The sequence below is a fragment of the Lissotriton helveticus genome, chromosome 5_1, assembly GCF_964261635.1.
Source record: "Lissotriton helveticus chromosome 5_1, aLisHel1.1, whole genome shotgun sequence".
NCBI lineage: Eukaryota > Metazoa > Chordata > Amphibia > Caudata > Salamandridae > Lissotriton > Lissotriton helveticus.
The window spans coordinates 688,032,982-688,052,794 of NC_136065.1; the positions used below are offsets into that span (position 1 = coordinate 688,032,982).

Below are 19,813 nucleotides of genomic sequence, written 5' to 3' on the forward strand. Positions count from 1 at the left end.
TTACAGCCCAGCTTAATGAAGCTTTTGAACATTCACTAGAAAAGGTGGCCAAATACATGGGGGAGGCCCAGCCAGGCATACAATTCTTGAAACAAGTGCGCCTCTTCAACCCTGCGCGACTCAGCATCCTGCCTAATGAGAAGAGTGCCTATTCAGCAATCCCTGGTTTCAGCGAAGTTCCCGATCAGGAGCTTCGCCTCTACTTTGACAATGTAGGGCCAGAAGCAGTGCAGGCGTCTGTTTCTGGACTTATTGACACCGACCTCTTTTGGCGTGGGCTGGCTGACCGCCTTCCAGCTCTTTCCCAACTTGCAGCTGTGTATAAGGACTGCGTCACAAGCTCTGCAGATGCTGAAAGGAGCAACAGTATATACAAAATTATTTTCTCTTCCAGACGACGGTCCCTTTCAGAGCAATCAATCCGGGCATTATTGTTTTTACACTACAACCAGCAGCACAATACTGGTCTTGATTTGGAGTGCTCGGAAGAACTTACCGTACGTGGCCAAGACTAACATGCCTTTTAACTAAATCAAATGGGCTGAATTGTAAATAAACAAAATGTACATAGCTCCATGTTGTCAAATAACTCAAACAGTAAGATATCCGTGTTTGGTGTTGCAAAAACCACAAAATAAAATGCCGCTAAATTTCCATTTTTGTGCCGCTAAATTTTCATTTTTGTGCCGCTAAATTTGCCTATCCATGCCGCTATATCCTGGGGGGTCTGAGAAAAGGAGCTAAAATACACCCTTGTTGGACGCCCTCTGGTGAAGCGATCTGCTCCGTTTTTTACCCTTGAGTGCCATATCTTATGGAAACTGTGGTATTAAAGTGTAATCTATGAATAAGCGACAGCAGGGCTTGTTCCACTCCCAAGCTTTCCAGCATATCCCACAGTTTCTCTCTATTAACAGTGTCGAAGGCACTAGACAAATCCTTGAAGGCCAGGTGGATTGAACCCTTCCTGGCCTTCACGTATTTGTTAATAATTCGGGACAGGATTAGGCATTGTTCAGTCATACCAAGCCCCTTCCTGAAACCATACTGCGTATTGGATATCACTCCTATTGTTACTGCCCATGTCTCCAGCCATGCGAGAAGAAGTCTACCCAGTATCTTGGCTGTGGCCACGTTGGGATTATTTTTAAAAAGGTCAAGGGGGACTCCGTCAGGTCCTGGGGCTTTCAGGCGGGACCCAGGGCTAATGCCTCCTTCACCTCCATTACTGTGACGGACCTACTAAATTTTGTAGCTGCCACTAGACCTACAGGCAGGTTCCTTGAGTGTTCCGCCACCATTTTATTTTTAGGATTAAAGAGACCATTCAAATGGGAAAACCAATATCACTGAATCCATCTGCCTGACTTCTTCCAAAAATAATGGGCGATTTAGGATTTCCCAAAATTGTTTTGTATCTCTTAGGTCTCCTGCTCTCTCTAGGTCTTCCCATGCTAGGCTTCTTAATTCAGCTTTTCTCCCCTCAGTTATTATTTTATAGTTATGCCTTGCTAATCTGATTTGCTCACTGTTACAGGGCCAGGCTTGGAGCGCCCTTTTTAGTTCTTTATGGGCCCTAGAACAATCGGGGTTAAACCACTGTGCCTCCTGAGGATCTCTAGGCTTAGAGCACCTTGTCAGCCTTGCAGCTACCTCAACACATAGTGAGCCAAAATCTTTGACAACATCCTCAGGGGGTGAGTCTGAGTTTAGACACCCCAACATTAAATAGGGATGGCTTTTTACAATATCGCCCTCAAATTCAAGGGGATCGATCTTGCCCCTGTTCAAACCGATACCCTTGTTGCGATGGAACTTGATCGGGCGATTAACGACCTCTCCTACTTGAGTCTTTAATTCAAGGGAGACGATAGGGGGGTTGTTGTTCGCTTAGGCAATGGGGTTCCACCACAAAATCCAAGATACATTTTAAAAAGTGTCTAGATATTAACATAAAATCAATAAATGTTAAATGTTAAATGTCATATACTTGTAAAGCGCACAGCTGCCCCAGCAAAGGGGCGTCCCGGCGCTGTATACCGCTGGGGAACCCGTCCTGGCTTTCCCTGTGGGATGGTCCCTACTGGGAATCCCCAAGGTGGAGCCAGGCATCCCCGGCGTTGATGGGGCCGTTGTGGAGATTAGGCAAGCTAACGCCCAGAGTTGCCGTGTGGGACCCCAGGTTAGAGTAGGCACCGAGGCGAGAATTGTCGAGTCCGCTGACCCTGGTCCACGACCCTGCCGCATCGGGAATTGAACCCTGGTCCCGGGCCGACTTCTGCTCCCGGGTCTGCCGCCTCTAACCAGTGAGCCACACCACTCCACTAATATCAATCAATCAATCAGGTCATTTATAGAGCGCACTACTCACCCGTAGGGTCTCAAGGCGCTGGGTAGGGGGGGGGGGTGCCGTTACTGCTCGAACAGCCAGGTCTTGAGCTTCTTCCTGAAGGAGAGGTGGTCTTGGGTCAGGCGTAGGTCGGTCGGGAGTGAGTTCCAGGTCTTGGCGGCCAGCTAGCCCTTCCACATCCAACGTAAGTGGAGGAATGCAGTGAGAAATCCTTGGCCCAACAGTTAATAAGGCCTAGATCGTTCCTTATCAGGACAGAATTTAGTGCTTCTCCCTGTTTTGACTGGGTAAAATGGGGTAGGGGCTGTCCCTCCGTATCTTCCATTCCACACACACGTTAATAACTGTGCTTACACAGTGTACAGTTAAAGTCCCCTACCCAGACAATACATAGTGGCTGCCACTTCCCAGTGATTTGCGCGAGCTCATATTGAAGGGTCTCGATGGCCATACCATTGAGTGGGTAAAAGATATTATGGTACCAATGGATCAAAAGTATTTTGGTTTTACTTAAATTATCAATCCTAATCAGTTGGTACCAGGGTGATGAACTTATGCTAGTAACCTTTAGAGATCCATATTTTATGGAGATGAAAACTGCAATACCACCCTTGGCCCTCCCTGCAGCAGAGGGTAATGCAGGTACACAAAAGGAGCGATAACCATCCAGGAATATGTCGTCTCTCAACCAGGTTTCCTGGAGGCAAATGAGGTCAAAGCCTCTAATGTAACCTAGCCACTCCTCATTCCCTAACTTCGCACAAAGGCCTGCAATATTCCTTGAGATGATTTTGAAACGGAGGTAGATTTCCCATGATTATTTGGGCCCTAACTCTGACAATGGGGGGGATGGGATATGTGACACCCTAAGGGCTCAAACCCTATACCTGCGGTTTCTGCCACCTCCGACGGTCTGCCTAAATTGTGGCCAGCTTGTACGATTCCCTCCTCCTCAGGATCCTCTTTGAGATAAAATGACTGTCAATCGATGTCCGCAAGACTTGAAAGGAGTGAGTAGGCACTGATTACTGCGAATAAGTAGAAGTTCTTGGACCTTAGCTGGAAGGCGTTTTAGGCTGATTGCTACCTCTAATGGGTGAGTAGAAAAATCCCAGGGGGTAGACCTTTATGGGGTCATTCGACACTGCTGCATCATTAAGGGACCTCAGAAGAAAATGCACTATCCTCGGGTCCCTAAAATTAAGGACCACATAATCTCCCATAACTGACTTTATCATACGGCCCACCCAGCTCACTCGCCCAGCCATAATGATGTTATCTATCAGGTTTGCCTGGAGCAGTAATTTATTATGCCACCAGTGAGCTGATTTATTGATAAGGCTTAGACAATTTTCTTGGCAGCCTAGCTGGAGATGGACGACTCCAGTGAGTACCAGGGTATAGGGGGTACAATCTGGTGGTAGGTTCAAAATAACTTTCACCCTCCCTATCTATAGATGTAATGCCTGGGCAGTCGAGGTTTGGGGTGTGGAGTGGAGCATGAAGCGAATGTCGTTGACTGGGCCCAACTGGGAGGTCACAGTTGCCAAAATTTGAGGCTCCTTGCGTGACCGTACGTTTTTGACTAGAGGGAGACTGTTACACAAGGAGACCCTTCGCAAATATTCGCCATATGCTCTATTAAGAGTGCCACACAAGGAGCTTCTTGTATGGTCAATGTGCTTTGGGGGGGTAATCCTAGCATTTGGTATAGCCGCTGTGCTACTCTGATTAGTGTCCTCTGCCTTCTGCAAGGTCTGAGCCGATGACATATTTAATTCTCGAAGTACCAGGGCGAGCTGATCATTGATACGATCTAAGTGATCCACAATAGGTGCCAATGCCTCAGTTTACTAATTTCAATTAGAGGAATATCCACCCCCTCAAGAGCAATCTCTTCGCCCGGTCCCTTTCTAGTCCTACCTCCTGGTAGCGGGTCTTGTCTGATTGTTTATGTTACAGGCAAATGGTCCTTTGGGTTGGCTCCTAACCCTGCCCCCTCCGTTCTCTTCCTCCTTCCACCTCCTGCTTGCAGGGGACTGTTCTCCTCTAGACTATGGTTGACATCTTTCAAATTTGGCCTATCTTTTGCAGGGATCTCATCCTTGTGCTTTATTACCACAACAGACGAGAGTGATACAGCTGAATGAAAAGAGTGGAGGCAGCACCAGGGATGGCGTCAAAATAGCCAATATGTTCTAATCAGATGTCTTTATTCTTCTTTAGGTTAAAACAACAGCCAACTCGTTTCGTTCCTTTCATAGGAACTTCGTCAGGGCTGTCCGGAGTTTGTTCAATGTGCCATTTCTTCTCTAGTTTCCGGCAGGCTTGCTTGGAGGCTAGGAGTTCTGGGGTGAACCAGCTTGCCCTCTTGCTGGTGTCTCTGTGGGGGGTTTCTTCAGCGGGGCAAGGGTGTTGGCGCAGTCCTCGATCCAGCGTCTGAGGCTGTGGCAGCGTCGTCGTCGGTGTTGGAGGGTTCGGTGGGTGGGCTGAGGGCGAGGTTTGTGTGTAGTTGGTCTTCTGTGATTTTGCTTTAGCAGCGGCAGGGGATCTGTTGGGTGCGGTGTTGTCTGGTGGGTTTCTGGAAGACGAAGTGGATGCAGCAGTGGTCCGTCCAGAGGAGTTCGGTGGTGTGGCTGACGGAGACGTGTGAGCTTGAGGAGAAGACGGGGTCGAGCGTGTGGCCGGCGGAGTGGGTGGGCGTTGTGAAGAGTTGCTTCAGTCCGAGGTTGGTGAGGGTATCGATCAGGGTTGTAGAGTTGTTGTCGTTCTCAAGGTGAAAGTTCAGGTCTCCGAGGAGGATGTAGTCGGGGGAGGTCAGGGCGTGGGTGCTGATCCAGTCGGCGATGGAGTCGTTGAACTGGGGGCGGGGTCCCGGCGGTCAGTAGACAAGGGTGCCTCTGAGGGTGGAGTGTCTGTGTGGATCTGGAAATGCATGTGTTTGGCAGTGCTGAGCGTGTCGTCGGTGCTAGTTGAGACCCTGATGCTGTTCTTGTGGACGATGGCGATTCCTCCTCCGACTCCATTGGTGCAGTCTCTGCGGGTGATCTTGTAGCCGTCTGGGATGGCTATGGCGATGTCGGGTGCGGAGGAGTCGTTAAACCAGATCTCTGTCAGGAAGGCGACATCCGGGGATGTTGTGTCGAGCAGGTCCCAGAGCTCGACGGCATGCTTGCGGGCAGAGCAGGTGTTCAGTAGTATTCATCGGAGGTGGTTGGGGTCTTTCTTGGCGGGTGGTTCGTCGGCTCTGAGGCTGGTGTAGCTGCAGTTCTGGCAGGTGAAGGGGTCTTGTGTGCGTTTGAGGCTGGCCTTGAAGCAGGTGTGGCTTTGTCCGGAGTTGAGAGCGTGCAGAGTGCTGGCGTCGTAGTGGCGGCGGTCGTCCTTGCGGGTGCGGGGGTCAGGGGTTCTGGCGCTGGACGCGGTCTAGGCGCGGGCAGGCGCAGACTGGCTTGCCTTAGGCGCGCCAGCGGCCGGCATATATGGGGAGGTGGGAGGGAGGAGCAGCCGGGAGGCCGGGTCAGCGAATGGGCAGTGGGCAGTCAGGGGCGGGGTCGCAGGGGACGCAGCGGCGAGGGCGGTGAGGGACAACGAAGGTAATGTTAGGAAAAAGGGGCACAAAATAGAGGGAAAGACGAGTGGCACAGAAGACAAAAGGGTACAAAAAATGAGTGGAACAGAAGGTAAAAGGGGCACAGAAACGAGGGAAAAACGAGTGGCACAGAGGGCAGAAGGGCACAAAAAATGAGTGGAACAGAAGGCAAAAAGGGCACAAAAACGAGGGAAAAACAAGTGGCACAGAAGGCAGACGGGCACAAAAAACGAGTGGCACAGAAGGCAAAAAGGGCACAGAAATACCGGAAAAACGAGTGGCACAGAGGCAGAACAGAGAAATACAGGGGCAGCTAAGAACAGAAGGCAGAACGGGCAGAGAGGCGCAGGGTAGTGAGGGGAAAAGAAGGGAAAACCGGGCAGAGACACGGGGGCAGCGAGGGGTGCAGAAGATAAAGACCGGGCAGAGAGAGCACTGGGACAGCGAGGGGAACAGAGGGAAGAAAAAAAAGCGGCACGGACCACGTACAGGCAGTGGGGAAAGACAGACAACAGCAGTCACAGACACAACAATGAAAATACAGGCAATACAATAAAAGCAATAAAGCGGAGGATGAACAAACCTACCTACGGCGTACCACTGGCCACCAGGAATGAGGCGCAGGGTGTAGCCTGCGGGTGGTGGAGGGCCTCGAACTTCCTCAGCGGCGGCAGCTGGGGCAGGGAGACACAGGGGGTGCTGTGTGGAGGGGGAGCGACCTACCTGGTGGGGTCAAGGGTCGGCTGAAGGCGGTTACAGAGGATCAATCAATCATTGCATTTGTAAAGCGCACTACTCACCCGTACTGGTCTCAAGGCGCGGGGGGGGGGTCAGTGCTCAAAGAGCCAGGTCTTGAGCTGCCTTCTGAAGGAGAGGTGGTCCTGTGTGGCGCGGAGGTGGCTGGGTAGAGAGTTCCAGGTCTTCGCTGCCAGGTAGGAGAAGGACCTGCCTCCGGCGGTGGCTCTGCGGATTCGAGGCACAGCTGCCAGGGATTGTCCGGTTGAACGTAGGGTGCGAGGGGGAATGTAGAAGGAGATGCGGTGGTTGATGAGTTTAGGTCCGAGGTTGTGGAGGGCTTTGTGTGCGTGGGTGAGGAGTCTGAAGGTGATCCTCTTGCTGACTGGGAGCCAGTGGAGTTTCTTCAGGTGTACGGAGATGTGGTGGTGGCGAGGAATATTCAGGATGAGACGTGCGGCTGCGTTCTGGATTCGTTGAAGTTTCTTCTGTAGTTTGATGGTGATGCCGGCGTACAGAGTGTTTCCATAGTCCAAACGGCTGGCGACGAGGGCGTGGGTGACGGTTTTTCTTGTGTCGGTGGGGATCCAGCGGAAGATCTTGCGGAGCATGCGGAGGGTGTTGAAGCATGCTGAGGTCACCGCGTTGACCTGTCTGGTCATGGAGAGGGATGAGTCCAGGAGGAAGCCGAGGTTGCGGGCGTGGTCGGGGGGTGCTTCCTAGTGCGGGGGGCCACCAGGAGGCGTCCCAGGCGGTGGGTGTAGGGCCGAGGATTAGGACCTCCGTCTTATCGGTGTTGAGTTTGAGCCGGCTGTCTGTCATCCAGTCCGCTACTTCCTTCATGCCTTCGTGCAGTCTGGTTCTTGCTGAGGTGGGGTTGTTGGTGAGGGAGAGGATGAGCTGGGTGTCGTCCGCGTAGGATATGAGGTTGAGTTCGTGTTTGCGTGCGATGTTCGCCAGGGGGGGACATGTAGATGTTGAAGAGGGTGGGGCTGAGGGAGGAACCTTGGGGGACGCCGCAGATGACCTCAGTAGCTGTGGATCTGAAGGGGGGGGAGGCGGACTCTCTGTGTTCTTCCGGAGAGGAAGGAGATGATCCATTCCAGGGCCTTGCCTCGGATGCCGGTGTTGTTGAGGCGACATATCAGGGTACAGTGGCATACCGTGTCGAAGGCTGCGGAGAGGTCCAGGAGTATGAGGGCCACGGTCTCTCCTTTGTCAGTCAGGGCTCTGATGTCGTCCGTGGCTGCGATGAGGGCGGTTTCGGTGCTGTGGTTGGCTCTGAAGCCGAATTGAGAGGGGTCGAGTGAGTCGTTAGTATCCAGGGCGGTGGTGAGATGAGTGTTGACGATCTTCTCAATCACTTTGGCGGGGAACGGGAGGAGCGAGATGGGCCGGAAGTTTTTGAGGTCGGTGGGGTCAGCTGTTGGTTTCTTTAGGAGGGCGTTGAGTTTGGCGTGTTTCCAATTCTCCGGGAAGGTGGCTGTGGTGAAAGATGCGTTGATGATGTCACGGAGGTGGGGTGCGATGACGTTGTTGGCTTTATTGAAGATGTGGTGCGGGCAGGGGTCGGATGGTGATCCTGAATGGATGGAGTTCATGATGCGGGTGGTTTCCACGGTGGTGGTTGGGTTCCAGGTGTGGACGGCGGTGTTGTCGGTGGCGAGTTCCGGTGGGGGGTTCGTGTTGGTTGTGGTGAGGCTGTTGTAGATGTAGGTGACCTTGTGGAGGAAGAAGGCTGCGAGGGAGTCGCAGAGATCCTGTGATGGGGGGATGGTGTTGCTTTCGGCGTCGGGGTTGGAGAGTTCTTTGACGATGCCGAATAGTTCCTTGCTGTTGTGGGCGTTGTTGTCGAGTCTGTTTTTGAAGGCTGATTTTCTTGCGGCGCGGAGGAGTTGGTGGTGTTTGCGGGTGGCGTTTTTGAGAGCAGACATGCTCTCGTCGGTCTGATTGAGGCGCCAGGACTTCTCGAGGGTGCGACATTCTTTTTTTGAGTCCTTGAGGGTGGGGGTGAACCAGGAGTTTTTCTTGTGGTTGTTTTTGTTTGTTTGGGTTTTCAGGGGGGCTAGGAGGTTGGCGCAGTCGGAGATCGAGTTCGTGAGGTTGCTGGCGGCTTCGTTGGGGTCTGTAGTGCAGGCGGGGGGGTTCTGGGAGAGGGCTGAAGCGAGTTGTTCGGTGGTGATTCGATTCCACTGTCTTCTCGGTGGTTGTTGAGCATGGTGGTGTACGGTGGTCTTCTTGAAGCTGAAGTGGACACAGCTGTGGTCCGTCCAGGAGAGTTCGGTGGTGTGACTGAAAGAGATGTGTTTGCTGGAGGAGAAGATGGGGTCGAGCGTGTGTCCGGCGTAGTGGGTGGGGGTGTTGACCAGCTGTTTGAGTCCGAGGTTGGCGAGGTTGTCCAATATGGTGGTGGTGTTGTTGTCGGCGTGGTTCTCCAGGTGGAAGTTGAGGTCTCCTAGGAGGATGAAGTCGGAGGAGGGGAGTGCGTATGGGCTGATGAAGTCTGCGATGTCTTCGCTGAACTTTGTGCGTGGTCCTGGTGGTCTGTATATGAGGGTGCCTCTGAGGGTGGTCTTGGGGCTGCTGTGGATTAGGAAGTGGAGGTGTTCGGCGTCGGGGAGTGTGTTGTCGGCGTTGGTCGAGATGCGGAGGGAGCTCTTGTGGACGATGGCGATGCCTCCTCCGGTGTGGTTAGTACGGTCTTTTCTGATGATTTTGTAGCCGTTGGGGATGGCTATGGCGATGTCGGGTGCCAAGGAGGGGTTCATCCAGGTCTCGGTGAGGAAGGCGATGTCCGGGTTGTGGAGTCGATGAGGTTCCACAATTCGATGGCGTGCCTGTGGACGGATCTGGTGTTAATCAGGATGCATTCGAGGTTGTTTCCGGGGGAGTTTTTCTTGTGGGGTGCGTTGGGTGTTCGTAGGCAGGTGAAACGGCAGTTGCGGCAGGAAAAAGGTCCGTGGGCTCGTCTTGGGGTGGCGCGGCAGCAACCCGGTGCGTGGCCGTGGTTGAGGGCGGTGAGGGTGGCGGTGTCGTAGGTCAGGCGGGGCGGGTGGGGGTCGTGGGGGCCAGGGGTCCTGGCGCTTGGCGCGGACGGGCTTGTCTTAGGCGCGCCTGCGGTGCGCCAGCGGCGCGGCCGCCATTTAAGGGGTAGCTAGGGGAGGAGGGGTCAGCTGGGAGGTGGGCGGCGGGAGGGTAGGCGGGGAAAAGAGAGATTATGGAAAAAAACGGCGGGAAAAGAGCGGCGGAGGGGGCAAAATGGTGAACGGGGACCTGTAAAGAGGAAAGAAGATGAAATGGGGACCTGTGGGAAAAAAAGGAGTAAAGGGGAAAAGGGGAAAAAAAAGGAACAAGCTCAAAAAGCGGCAAGTGTGAAAAAGAGCGAAAGGGGGGACCTGTGGGGAGCAAGAGGGAGAGAAAGAGACACGGTTAGGAGCGTAGACAACAGAGATGGCAGTGGTGAAAAAACGAACGGCTGAGACAGCGGTAAGTGCGGAAAAAAAGCGATGGGGGACCTGTGGGGAGCAAAGAGGAGAGAAAGACAGTCACTGGAGGGTAGAGGGCATGAGAGCACTGGTGGCGCTGCACGAGGCATGGGGAGCGACTTACCCTTGGGTCAAGGGTCGCTCCCTATGTCCCTGCCGCTCTTCGCTGCACTGCACTAGCTTCCTCCTCCGCTTGTGTGCCCCACCTGAAGCACTCTTGTGGCCCCACTATCGCTCAGAGGTTTAGATTCAGGACCGGGATCCATGATCGAGATTTAAATCCGGGACCGGGTCAGCTGCAGTATGGTGGTAGAGCGGTTCGCTACTTACGCATTGCTCGCTGCTGGCTGCTCCCAGCTCTACACACATACAAAGATGCATGCAACAGCAAGTAATTAACGTGGACACAAGTGAATAAAATTGATTATATTAATAAGACAAATGATAGAGTGCTTTGAGTCGCCTACGCATATCTAACTTTCCACTTGTGGTTGGGGTACATCCAAATAAAATGTTTAGAATATAATGCATTTAGAACAATGATCCAAGCTTTAAAAGGTAACCACACTGCATGAACTTGATATAATTTGATCACCACAGAGGTGCCATCTCTAAACGTGTATCAGGAAGGACGTGTATACTCGGGTGCTGCAAGAACAAGGCTCTTTGATCAAACTGCTGCCGGCTTCAAAGCCTCATGTACACTCTAGATTAGCTGCCACAGGACATACACCCAAATAGTGTAACCTGAAGTGAATGGCTATCACTTTGTAATACATAGGATTCAGCAATCCCTGTATAACTGCAGCCCTAATTTCTTTATAACCAGCAACTTGTGACGCATTCAGTCACCAATTATAGATAAAAGTTGTTAGAACTCAACTGTAATAAGTTATTACAGTCTAATACAACGTCTGCTGCCAGGACCAGTAGCTGAGGTGAAAGACAGGTCAGGTCACGGAACAGCTGTTTAAAGCAACAAAAATGAAACGTTGATTTTCTTTCTTCTGTCCCATTTGTCTAGCTTACAGTGGCTAAGCAGAAATAACCTCATTATTTTTTGCATTCCTTTGAGAATTTTGGAAAAGTAAGAATCTCTCTTCATGTTTCTACACATTCTGAGTTACTGCAGCTTTTATGTTTTTAAATGACACACTGAACTGCTTTCTATTTTTTTTTTTTGCAACATATATCTAACAGGTTTTTGATGTGTTTAATTTTGCACTAGAGGTTCTATTTTTATTCTTCATTATTGCAAACATGCTCTCTCTTTCTGAAAGAGCTACGCGCCAAGGTTTTTACTGGTTTGTGAGAAAGGTGATAGTGTAACCATGTATTATATTGGTTGAGTACCCCCTGCCGTACATTATAAGGCTATAGTAAGTCACCTTGGAGTTCCATAACCTTATAAAGGAACTTCGTCTTCACCTCATTCATCTAAATGGCTATGGAACTCCCCAGTGACTTGCAATATCCTTATAATGTAGGGCAGGGGATAGTTTATCCCTTATATAACATTCAATATTTTCTTGCACTACGGAAATAGCTGTCCACAAACTTTTGTGCCTACCTCAGGAAGAAAAGACTTTTGGTACTGGTGCTTAGCAATGCCAATGAGTTACAGTTTTTATTCATTCTTATTAGTCATGGATAATAACAAGGCCACTTTTAATGAAAAGATGCCACAGTTGAGAGTCTGTTGGGCTCCTCTTCTGAATGTTCAACTTCTGAGTGTCTCCACCTCTCCCACAATGTCAAATTCTCCCTAATTTCTGTCTCTTGCCAATGTGTCCGGTTACTTGCCAAATGCGGTGTAGTTAGTCAAGAGAATTCGTTTAGCTGAATGCCTAACTTCTATTTGCTTTTCTATACTGTACCAAAATCCTCCTGTAGCTTCCACATTGGTTTTATCTAGCCAAATTAAGCAGCCGCCTTCTGGCAGAGTAAAACCCCTGCCCCCTTAAAATCTACAAACAGAAAATACGAAAAAGTTTGCCATCAGCTACACAAAGCGACTAACGACGAGTAAGAGAACGAGACACATTACAGCACAAAACACCACCCTACATTGTTTCTTGATTTTTAATTGAAATGAGTGGAAAGCAGAGCACCACTTACTTGAAAGTACAGTCGTGAGGAAAATGTAATCCGAGAAAGAGATCAGTCCGCATTCTCCAAGTGTGAAGAATATACTGTCTTCATCGGCAAACTTCTCTTTCTCTTGTGACAGCTTCTATTTATTACCCAAAGTAAAAAAAAAAATATGACAATAAATTATTTGATTACGTCTATTAAAATAGCCCAACAAGGAAACGGATTCAAATCATGATTTATAAAGTTGTATGCATTTATATTTTCAGTCTTTAAAACTTCCGGATGAGGGTAATGCAACAAATTAGCCTTCTGCAGAACTGAGAGTTCTTGTAACGAACAATGGCAAGGCCAATAGGTCTGGCTGCCATCATTTTGGCTTTGTCAATGCTATGTTTGTTGTGGTCTTTTTAAAACGTTATTTTAAGGGGAGCTGCCGGGCCCTCAAGAACAGTATATAAAAGCAAAAATATTTGTTTGGTCTCAAAAATCACAACATTGCCACAGCAGTACCTTGCACTGAAGGGACTACTATGTGTGTGAATGGGCACCTAGTGAAAGGGCAGAATGTCATCACTTACAGAGAAGTAAGCCCATGGCTGAAGTGTGCTGACCCACTACTGCATGCTGAACTGGATGGAATAAAAATGTGAATGACGGTAACATACCAATGAAAGAAGGGCGCCTGCTAAAAGCACCTATGAGCATGTATGTTATACACTTCATTTTAGTAAAATCAAAAGGACTTTTTCTAACGCTAGAGCTAAAAAGGGATCAAGCACTAAAATAAAAATCAGGGAACAGAACTTCGGTATGGACTAATCCAATACTCACAAAAATGCATTTTTCTACAGTGGTTTAAGTGAACTACAACTTTACTTTGGATGCACCCTGCTCACTTTAAAAGGAAAGAACCTGTTTTTACACTTTTCTTTTTAGTTACCGATCCAACCCAAATCATTTACTAAACAGAAGAAAAAAACAGCTGTGTCATTTGTAGGCACAAGCATGCTTGTGGCAGGCACCTACAAAATGACGCTGGTAGCCCCATCAAGACCTTTTATTATTTTTGTTTAGTTTTAGCTACGCGTGGCTAAACTCCATTGGCATGGCCAATAGGTTACAAAGGTGATCCCTATTGTCTTTGCCAATGCTTATTTTGCTTTGCTTCTAGGGATTTTATTTCATTCTCTAAACAGTTCATCTTTTAGGTATTTTTTAGGATGGTTTTGGGGTATACGATTAGCATATAGGAGAGACTGACTATTGTTCAATTATAGATTGACAAACGTTTAATTCCCCAAATTGCAGTTTCTTCTTCCATGTCAAACTTTCTTCAAGACAAAAAAAAAAGAAATGTATCTAACACCAGTCCTCCTTAAGCTTTAAAGACCGAAATGAATGCATAACTGAGTTAGTTCATATTTGAACTTTTCATTGAAAGGTTATTGTTTGAAACCCGTATCTAAAGAGCCCTCCACACAAAGTACATTGGTAGAAGGAACAGTGTAACAAAAATAAACAAAAAGTTTTCTTGCAAAAAAAACAAAAAGAAAAAAGGAACCATCGCATCATGCAAGCTGAGCGGATACTTCAAGCACGATCACCGCAGGCAAAAGACCGGTAGAGTAATATAGGAAACAGAATAACAAAAACACCACCACATCAGGAAGGTCCAGCTACAGAAGTACTTATCCCCAATGGTTACCTCTGTCTAGCGTCGATTCCATCATATACAAGATAAAGGGAGAAAAAGTGGTTAAGCAATTGCACAAACAAAAGCAACTCTGTATCAGCACTTTATTGTGTTAACTTGAGCACTACGCACACCACAGCATTTTACATGCTACATATCACATGGAAAAGTGAAAGACATCAATTATCCGGCTCTTGGCTTCTGCCACGTTTAATACACTTTTAACGGAAATCTGGGAATTGAGATCTGTGAACAACGAAGTGCTTTAAAACAGATTGATCTGCATCAAAAGTCAGGCTCAAAAGCTGTGCAGAATAAAGAACTCGTATAGATCTACCAACTTGTAAGAAGTTCTAAATTAACTTAATTTACCCCATTGGCCATTTTTAACTCACATTTTCACCAACTTTAAGTGTTTACCCGTTTAAAAAATGTCACTAAATTTTTTTATAGAGTATTTCCGCTCGTAGCTCTCGTTCATAAGAAAAAACGTAAATCTGTTGCTAAAGTATACTGTCTGTACGCAGGCATTACCAAATAAATTAAATTCACATACTGAATTAGGGAACTTTTATTAATTCCCAGTTTTAATAGTGGCTTTGTCTACAAATACACCAGTGTACCTTTGAGTACTATTTTTTTTTCCAGCAAGTATTCCCACCACCCGACCTTCCTTCCGTTTATCCCTTCAGTATTATGGAAAGACTGACCTTCCTATTCATAAATATGCACAGCTCCATCCCACTGCATGTGACTTGAAGGTGCACAGGGAAAATATGCCCCGCCTTCAACATGGAATATTACACACCCAAATAAAACCTAACACTTTGGTTTCCATCCAAAACATCCTTTACTTTTAAAAACAGTTGGAATTGCACCCCCACTGCCGACGCCCATTTTCCCTGTATGCAAATTTAACACTGGGTCCGTCTGCCCTAAGCTTGAATTAATTCAGTTTTAGAAGTATGTTGAAACAGGAATGGGTACTGTTTTAATCAGGAGGTGCAGTTTTAAACATGTCGTTTGTAAGCGCTTTTTAGGTCGAGCCTAGGGCAGGGTGCAGCGCTGCTTTAGGAGTGACCTTTAGAAATCGGTCAGCTCTTTTCAAGCACTCGTGCTTGCATTCACCTTGCGGGAGCGAGCAGCGGTGCGCAGGGTCCATCTGTTTTTCATTAGCGTGGTCACGTGTGCTTGCTGACATTCCTCTACTCTCGCTCTCACCCTCGCCCTCCCTTGTTTTAAAGGTGACCATGCGTGCAGCTGGCAGCACTTTGTGGACTCAGGACTCGCGGCGCAAGGTATTTATGGAAACTTACACTCATTGGGCATTTGTGTGTTGGTGATTTTAATTCTACGGAAAGACAAGCTGTTCTGCAGTTATCGCCTTTTGTTTCCAGTGCAGCGGTTTGTGTTCTTCAGTGTATCTAATCCTACCAACAAATTTGTATTGTAGTGCCTCCATCTGTGTGTGTGTGTGTGTGTGTGTGTGTGTGTGTATGCGTTACAGTTCTCAACATGCAAATGGACAAACTTTGCAGCTGGATTGCCCTGCTCTAGTTGTGTGTGTTCCTTTTTGTGCTTCGTGGTGTGTTTCTATTATCAAGCTTGCTATCCGATGCTTGTGTCAGCCGTGCATACCTCTAGTTGTGTGCGTCGTCACAGTTTATATCTGAAAGGGGACACATGTTGCGCATGAAGCACACACCTCTGATTGAGTATATTTCTTAGCGCATGTGTGTTTTTCTCCTCTCCCACATTAGTAAGCCAAGGTCTTCACTGAATGTTCATTCTGCCACACATTAGAAGCATTATTTTTTTAATTAGCGCTGAGCATCAACATCGGCGGATGGATCTACCAAGTCCTGGCAGACTCCTGAAGGTGGACATAAAAAACGGGTACATTGAGGGAAATGAAAGCAGACGCAACCACAGAAATGCTACCTTTACATTTTCTCGTGTTTTTTCATCAGACGATCCTTGCGCGAAGGCAAAGCTTTTAATGTCCACACTTAGACATGTTTACAGAGATAAGCTGCATTATGGGAGGAACGATGCATGCCACGACAAAAGTCTCCTCAAACTGTTTTTCAATTCACATGGAGAGCATGCAATTTTTCGCTACCTGCTGAGTGAGTCGTCAAGATTTACAGTTAGGTTCATACACTATAATGACGTGCCGTCACTCTCCATGTTTGCAATGCGCAGAATTTGCCCCTCTGGTGGTTCAGTCAGGGAGCAGGGTGGGTCTATTGTAGCTGCATTACACATGAGCAGTAGCTGCTATCTTTGTTCGGGCTAAATAAAAAATTCCCCTCACCATAGCTGCTATTTTGAGATTGGGGAATAAAATGGATGGAGCAGACAACACTAATGTTGTGGTATGCCCATCTAATATGATTGGTGGTTGGGTTGGTTTTGTTTCCCGTAGCATTCATGTTATAATTCGGCATCATATCAGCGTGAGGGTTCTAATGTGGCTGGTGTTTTAATACAATGTGTCCACAGATTACATGTTGGTTGAATATACATATTGACTTTCAGCCATGCTGAACAGAAGCCCTGTAGCTTGCTATTCAGCATAGCTAAAAGACATTGACAAGGCCAATAGCTCTCTGATTGCCGCGACCTAGTGTCTTTGCCAATGCTTGTGTTGTCTTGCACTAGGTATCTGGATCAGTATTTTGGAGCAATGGTCCTCACTTTTGTGAATTACTACTAAATATCAGAATGATTTTTTTTTCATTTTGTCCCACACATGCCACTAACAGTTTTAATAAAGAGCTGTAAACGGGGAGTGTGTTGTCCATTATATAAGTTCCTGGACTTTTGATTGACAGATGAGCAGGCTTGACATCTGCAGATGATTTTTGGGGTATTCCCCTTGTTAAGCACTGAGCTCAGGTACTGCAGTGTTGCCACTTTATATTCACATCAGAGTGGCTGTCCTTAAAATTGAGACGTGCCTGGAAGATATGCATACTCACCCCCACTAAAACCCAAGTCATCAACACACTTAGGGCTGTTTGTAGAGGAGGGTCGCCCTTTTCAACTACCTTTTAAGTGGTTCAGCCATGGGGTTTATTTTGAAGTCACTGTTAGAGCACTTTAACAACAGCCTTCCTGTACCTACCTCCCTATCACCAGTAACAATTGGGCACTGTTAGTAAACCAAACAATGTTCTGAATGCCTAAAAAGCAACTCACATGAAATGTGACCGGCTGCTGAATGTACTTTCTAATGTTTGTAACCTTGCAGCTTGTGTGCTGCATGGCTAAACACTTATAAGATCCCACAGGAGAGACCTAATGGCTATGCCAATGCTTGTTATTTAGTAGCATCAGATCCCCAGACATTCCACTAAGCACCTAAGAACATTAAAAACTGCGAGTTTAATTAAATTAGTCGCAGCTTTGAGACAATGCAAAAATCATATTTTTGTCGAAATTGTAACCGACTAAAAGAAGACCCATGTTTTGCTGACCCAAAGTGGCACCCGTTTGACCAAGGAATGTTGGCAACTTACTTGTGTGATCTGAACAGAAAGCAAGATATTTCAACTAAGTTGACAGGCACGGTTTCAGTTTGAAGCAAGACACCAGTAGTTGTCTTGCTAATGAAAGCTTCCCCATTAAAGTGGCTTCTTATTTCTTTCAACTTTGTATTTCATGCATGCTGCCTTGCAAAACCCACCAGGCAAGCACTGGCAAAGGCACAGATTTTGACATTTTAGACGAGACGCTTCCATATTGAGTGGGAAGTTTGCGAGGGGTTTTATAGGAAGGTGAGTTGGCAAATGAGTGAACTATTGAACGGATAAGTGAGGGCATACATGGAGTCATAAATAAGTGACTGTGCATGTAAAATTAAAGAGTGAGAGCGAGAATGGATAACTTGCAGAATATATAGGTGAATGGTTACATAAGAAAGTCAAAGGAATGATACAAGCAAATTAAGCACATTTTACTCATCCAAGCCTCATATAACAGTCCTTAGTGAAGTGAAAAAATGCCCCAAACCACAAATTTAGAGCCAGTGCAAGCATCATACCACAACTGTGCGCCACTGTGCCAAAATGACCAAAATATAGAAAGAATAAAGCATGATGCCAGAGCAAGAATTACACAGGAAGTAGGAACCGTTGTGACAAGAGGGACTTCAATAGGCCAGGACTTATGCCCCATTAGACTAGTGTTTAGACTACACAGGAATGGGCACCATCTTTGCAAACCTGTCCACAATATTCCAAGGATGGCCAACATTATGCATGATCAGAAATACCTATATTCTGTTTTGAACACTTTCTTACTTATCCTTACTGCATCTAGTACTAAGTCAATAAAAAATGTACATTTGCCACATGACTTTGTAACATGTACTTTATCATCAGTGCTTGAAAGCAGCAAGTGCACTATGTTCCCAGTAACTTTGCTTATGACAGTGATCAGCACTCAATGGAATCCGCCACATAAGAGCTTCTTGTTTAAGGGTGTTCAAGAACGGAATCGCCTTTCCCATACCCTTAGAGGTGGAAAGAAGACTGCCAAAGATAAAAAAAAATGCAATGTACAAACAAAGGTCTTGAAGTACATTCCTACTAAGGACAGGGAGGCAGACACCACAGAAAGGAATCTGCATGTAGATGGAGTATCCACCAGGGACAATATTACAGAAGGTAGGTAACTGATTCTTCTAATGGATACTTCTACCAAAAGATACCTCACCTTTTTAATCAATATCAAAAGAAAAACTCCAGGAGGAGGTCCTGGAGCGGAACATAAAAACTGTGCTAATTGGACACATGAAGGTGATCAGCCCTACAAGTCTAAGTAAGAAACAACGGCATGCAATAAGGAACTGTAACCCTGCATAGCAATCCAGTGAATACTTGTGCTAGTAATACAAACAACAGGAAGAACTGGTGTCATGCAGTAAATCAGCTGGTGACACCAAAATCCAAAATATCATAGAAGGCAGTAATGTTTGTACAAGAGGGGTGGTCCCCTCTGATGAATTCACATTTCTAGGTCGAGCCTGATCAGCGCATGCACTGCGAGGCATGCTGTATTGGAGTAAGGTCCTCCCACTCTCTGCCCAGATTTTTCATTGGCTTGTGTCATTGTCCACTGAAAGCTGTGGCTGTTCATTGGTCAAAAGGCTTAGTAGTCCCTCCCTAGTACAACCATGTCTCATTTTGTAACCTCCCATTGTGACAACCCCTGTTACGTGTGTTTTTGTTGCTCGGTAGGCTTTAAATATATCCTCCAAGCACTATTTTCTCAAATAGCTTTGTCCTGCCGGCTGTTGCAGGCAGGACACGCTCTCTTCTAATAAAGAACAATGTATTTTATTAATCTGTTTTAAAAACAACACATAAATAAAAGGCATTGTCATTAACAATGCCAAAAGCTTAAACTCTCATAAAGGCGAGACCTATTGCAATGCAAATGCTCGTTGATTATGGGAGTTGCAGCTTCTTGTGATGGCAGTAGCGGCTATTTAAGCAATTGAAAGGTGTGCAACTCTTCCCAGCTCAACTTCTACTTGTGTCATGAAATACATGAACATGTATTTTAAAATATCTTCCTAGAGTATCTCAGGCTCAAATATATTCCTGTGTGCCGAGTGGTTTATAGCCATTAGTTAGCATGTAGTTAGAAGAATGCCTTGCCACTGGCAGGAAGCCACCCCACTCTACATACTGCATTTGGCCAAGCAAAAGCAGGAGGTTGGCTCAGCATGGGCGCCAACCATTAGTTGTACAGAGCCTTCAGACATCTACAGAGGGAGGATGGCCACATGGGCCAGCACTCAACCGAGAGCAGGTGGCCAACCCAATTTTTCCCATGGCCTTCAGCTGTGCTCGGCT

General features: G+C 47.2%; 1 protein-coding gene across 2 annotated transcripts in view; it reads right to left on the reverse strand.

Annotated features, from left to right (window-relative positions):
• MICU1 (mitochondrial calcium uptake 1) overlaps window positions 1–19,813 on the reverse strand; it is a 627,696-nt gene that overhangs the window by 402,750 nt on the left and 205,133 nt on the right. For both annotated transcript variants that reach the window (XM_078643080.1, XM_078643081.1), the window contains exon 6: window positions 12,278–12,392. In XM_078643080.1, coding sequence (XP_078499206.1) covers window positions 12,278–12,392 — 115 coding nt within the window. The remainder of the gene's footprint in view (window positions 1–12,277; window positions 12,393–19,813) is intronic.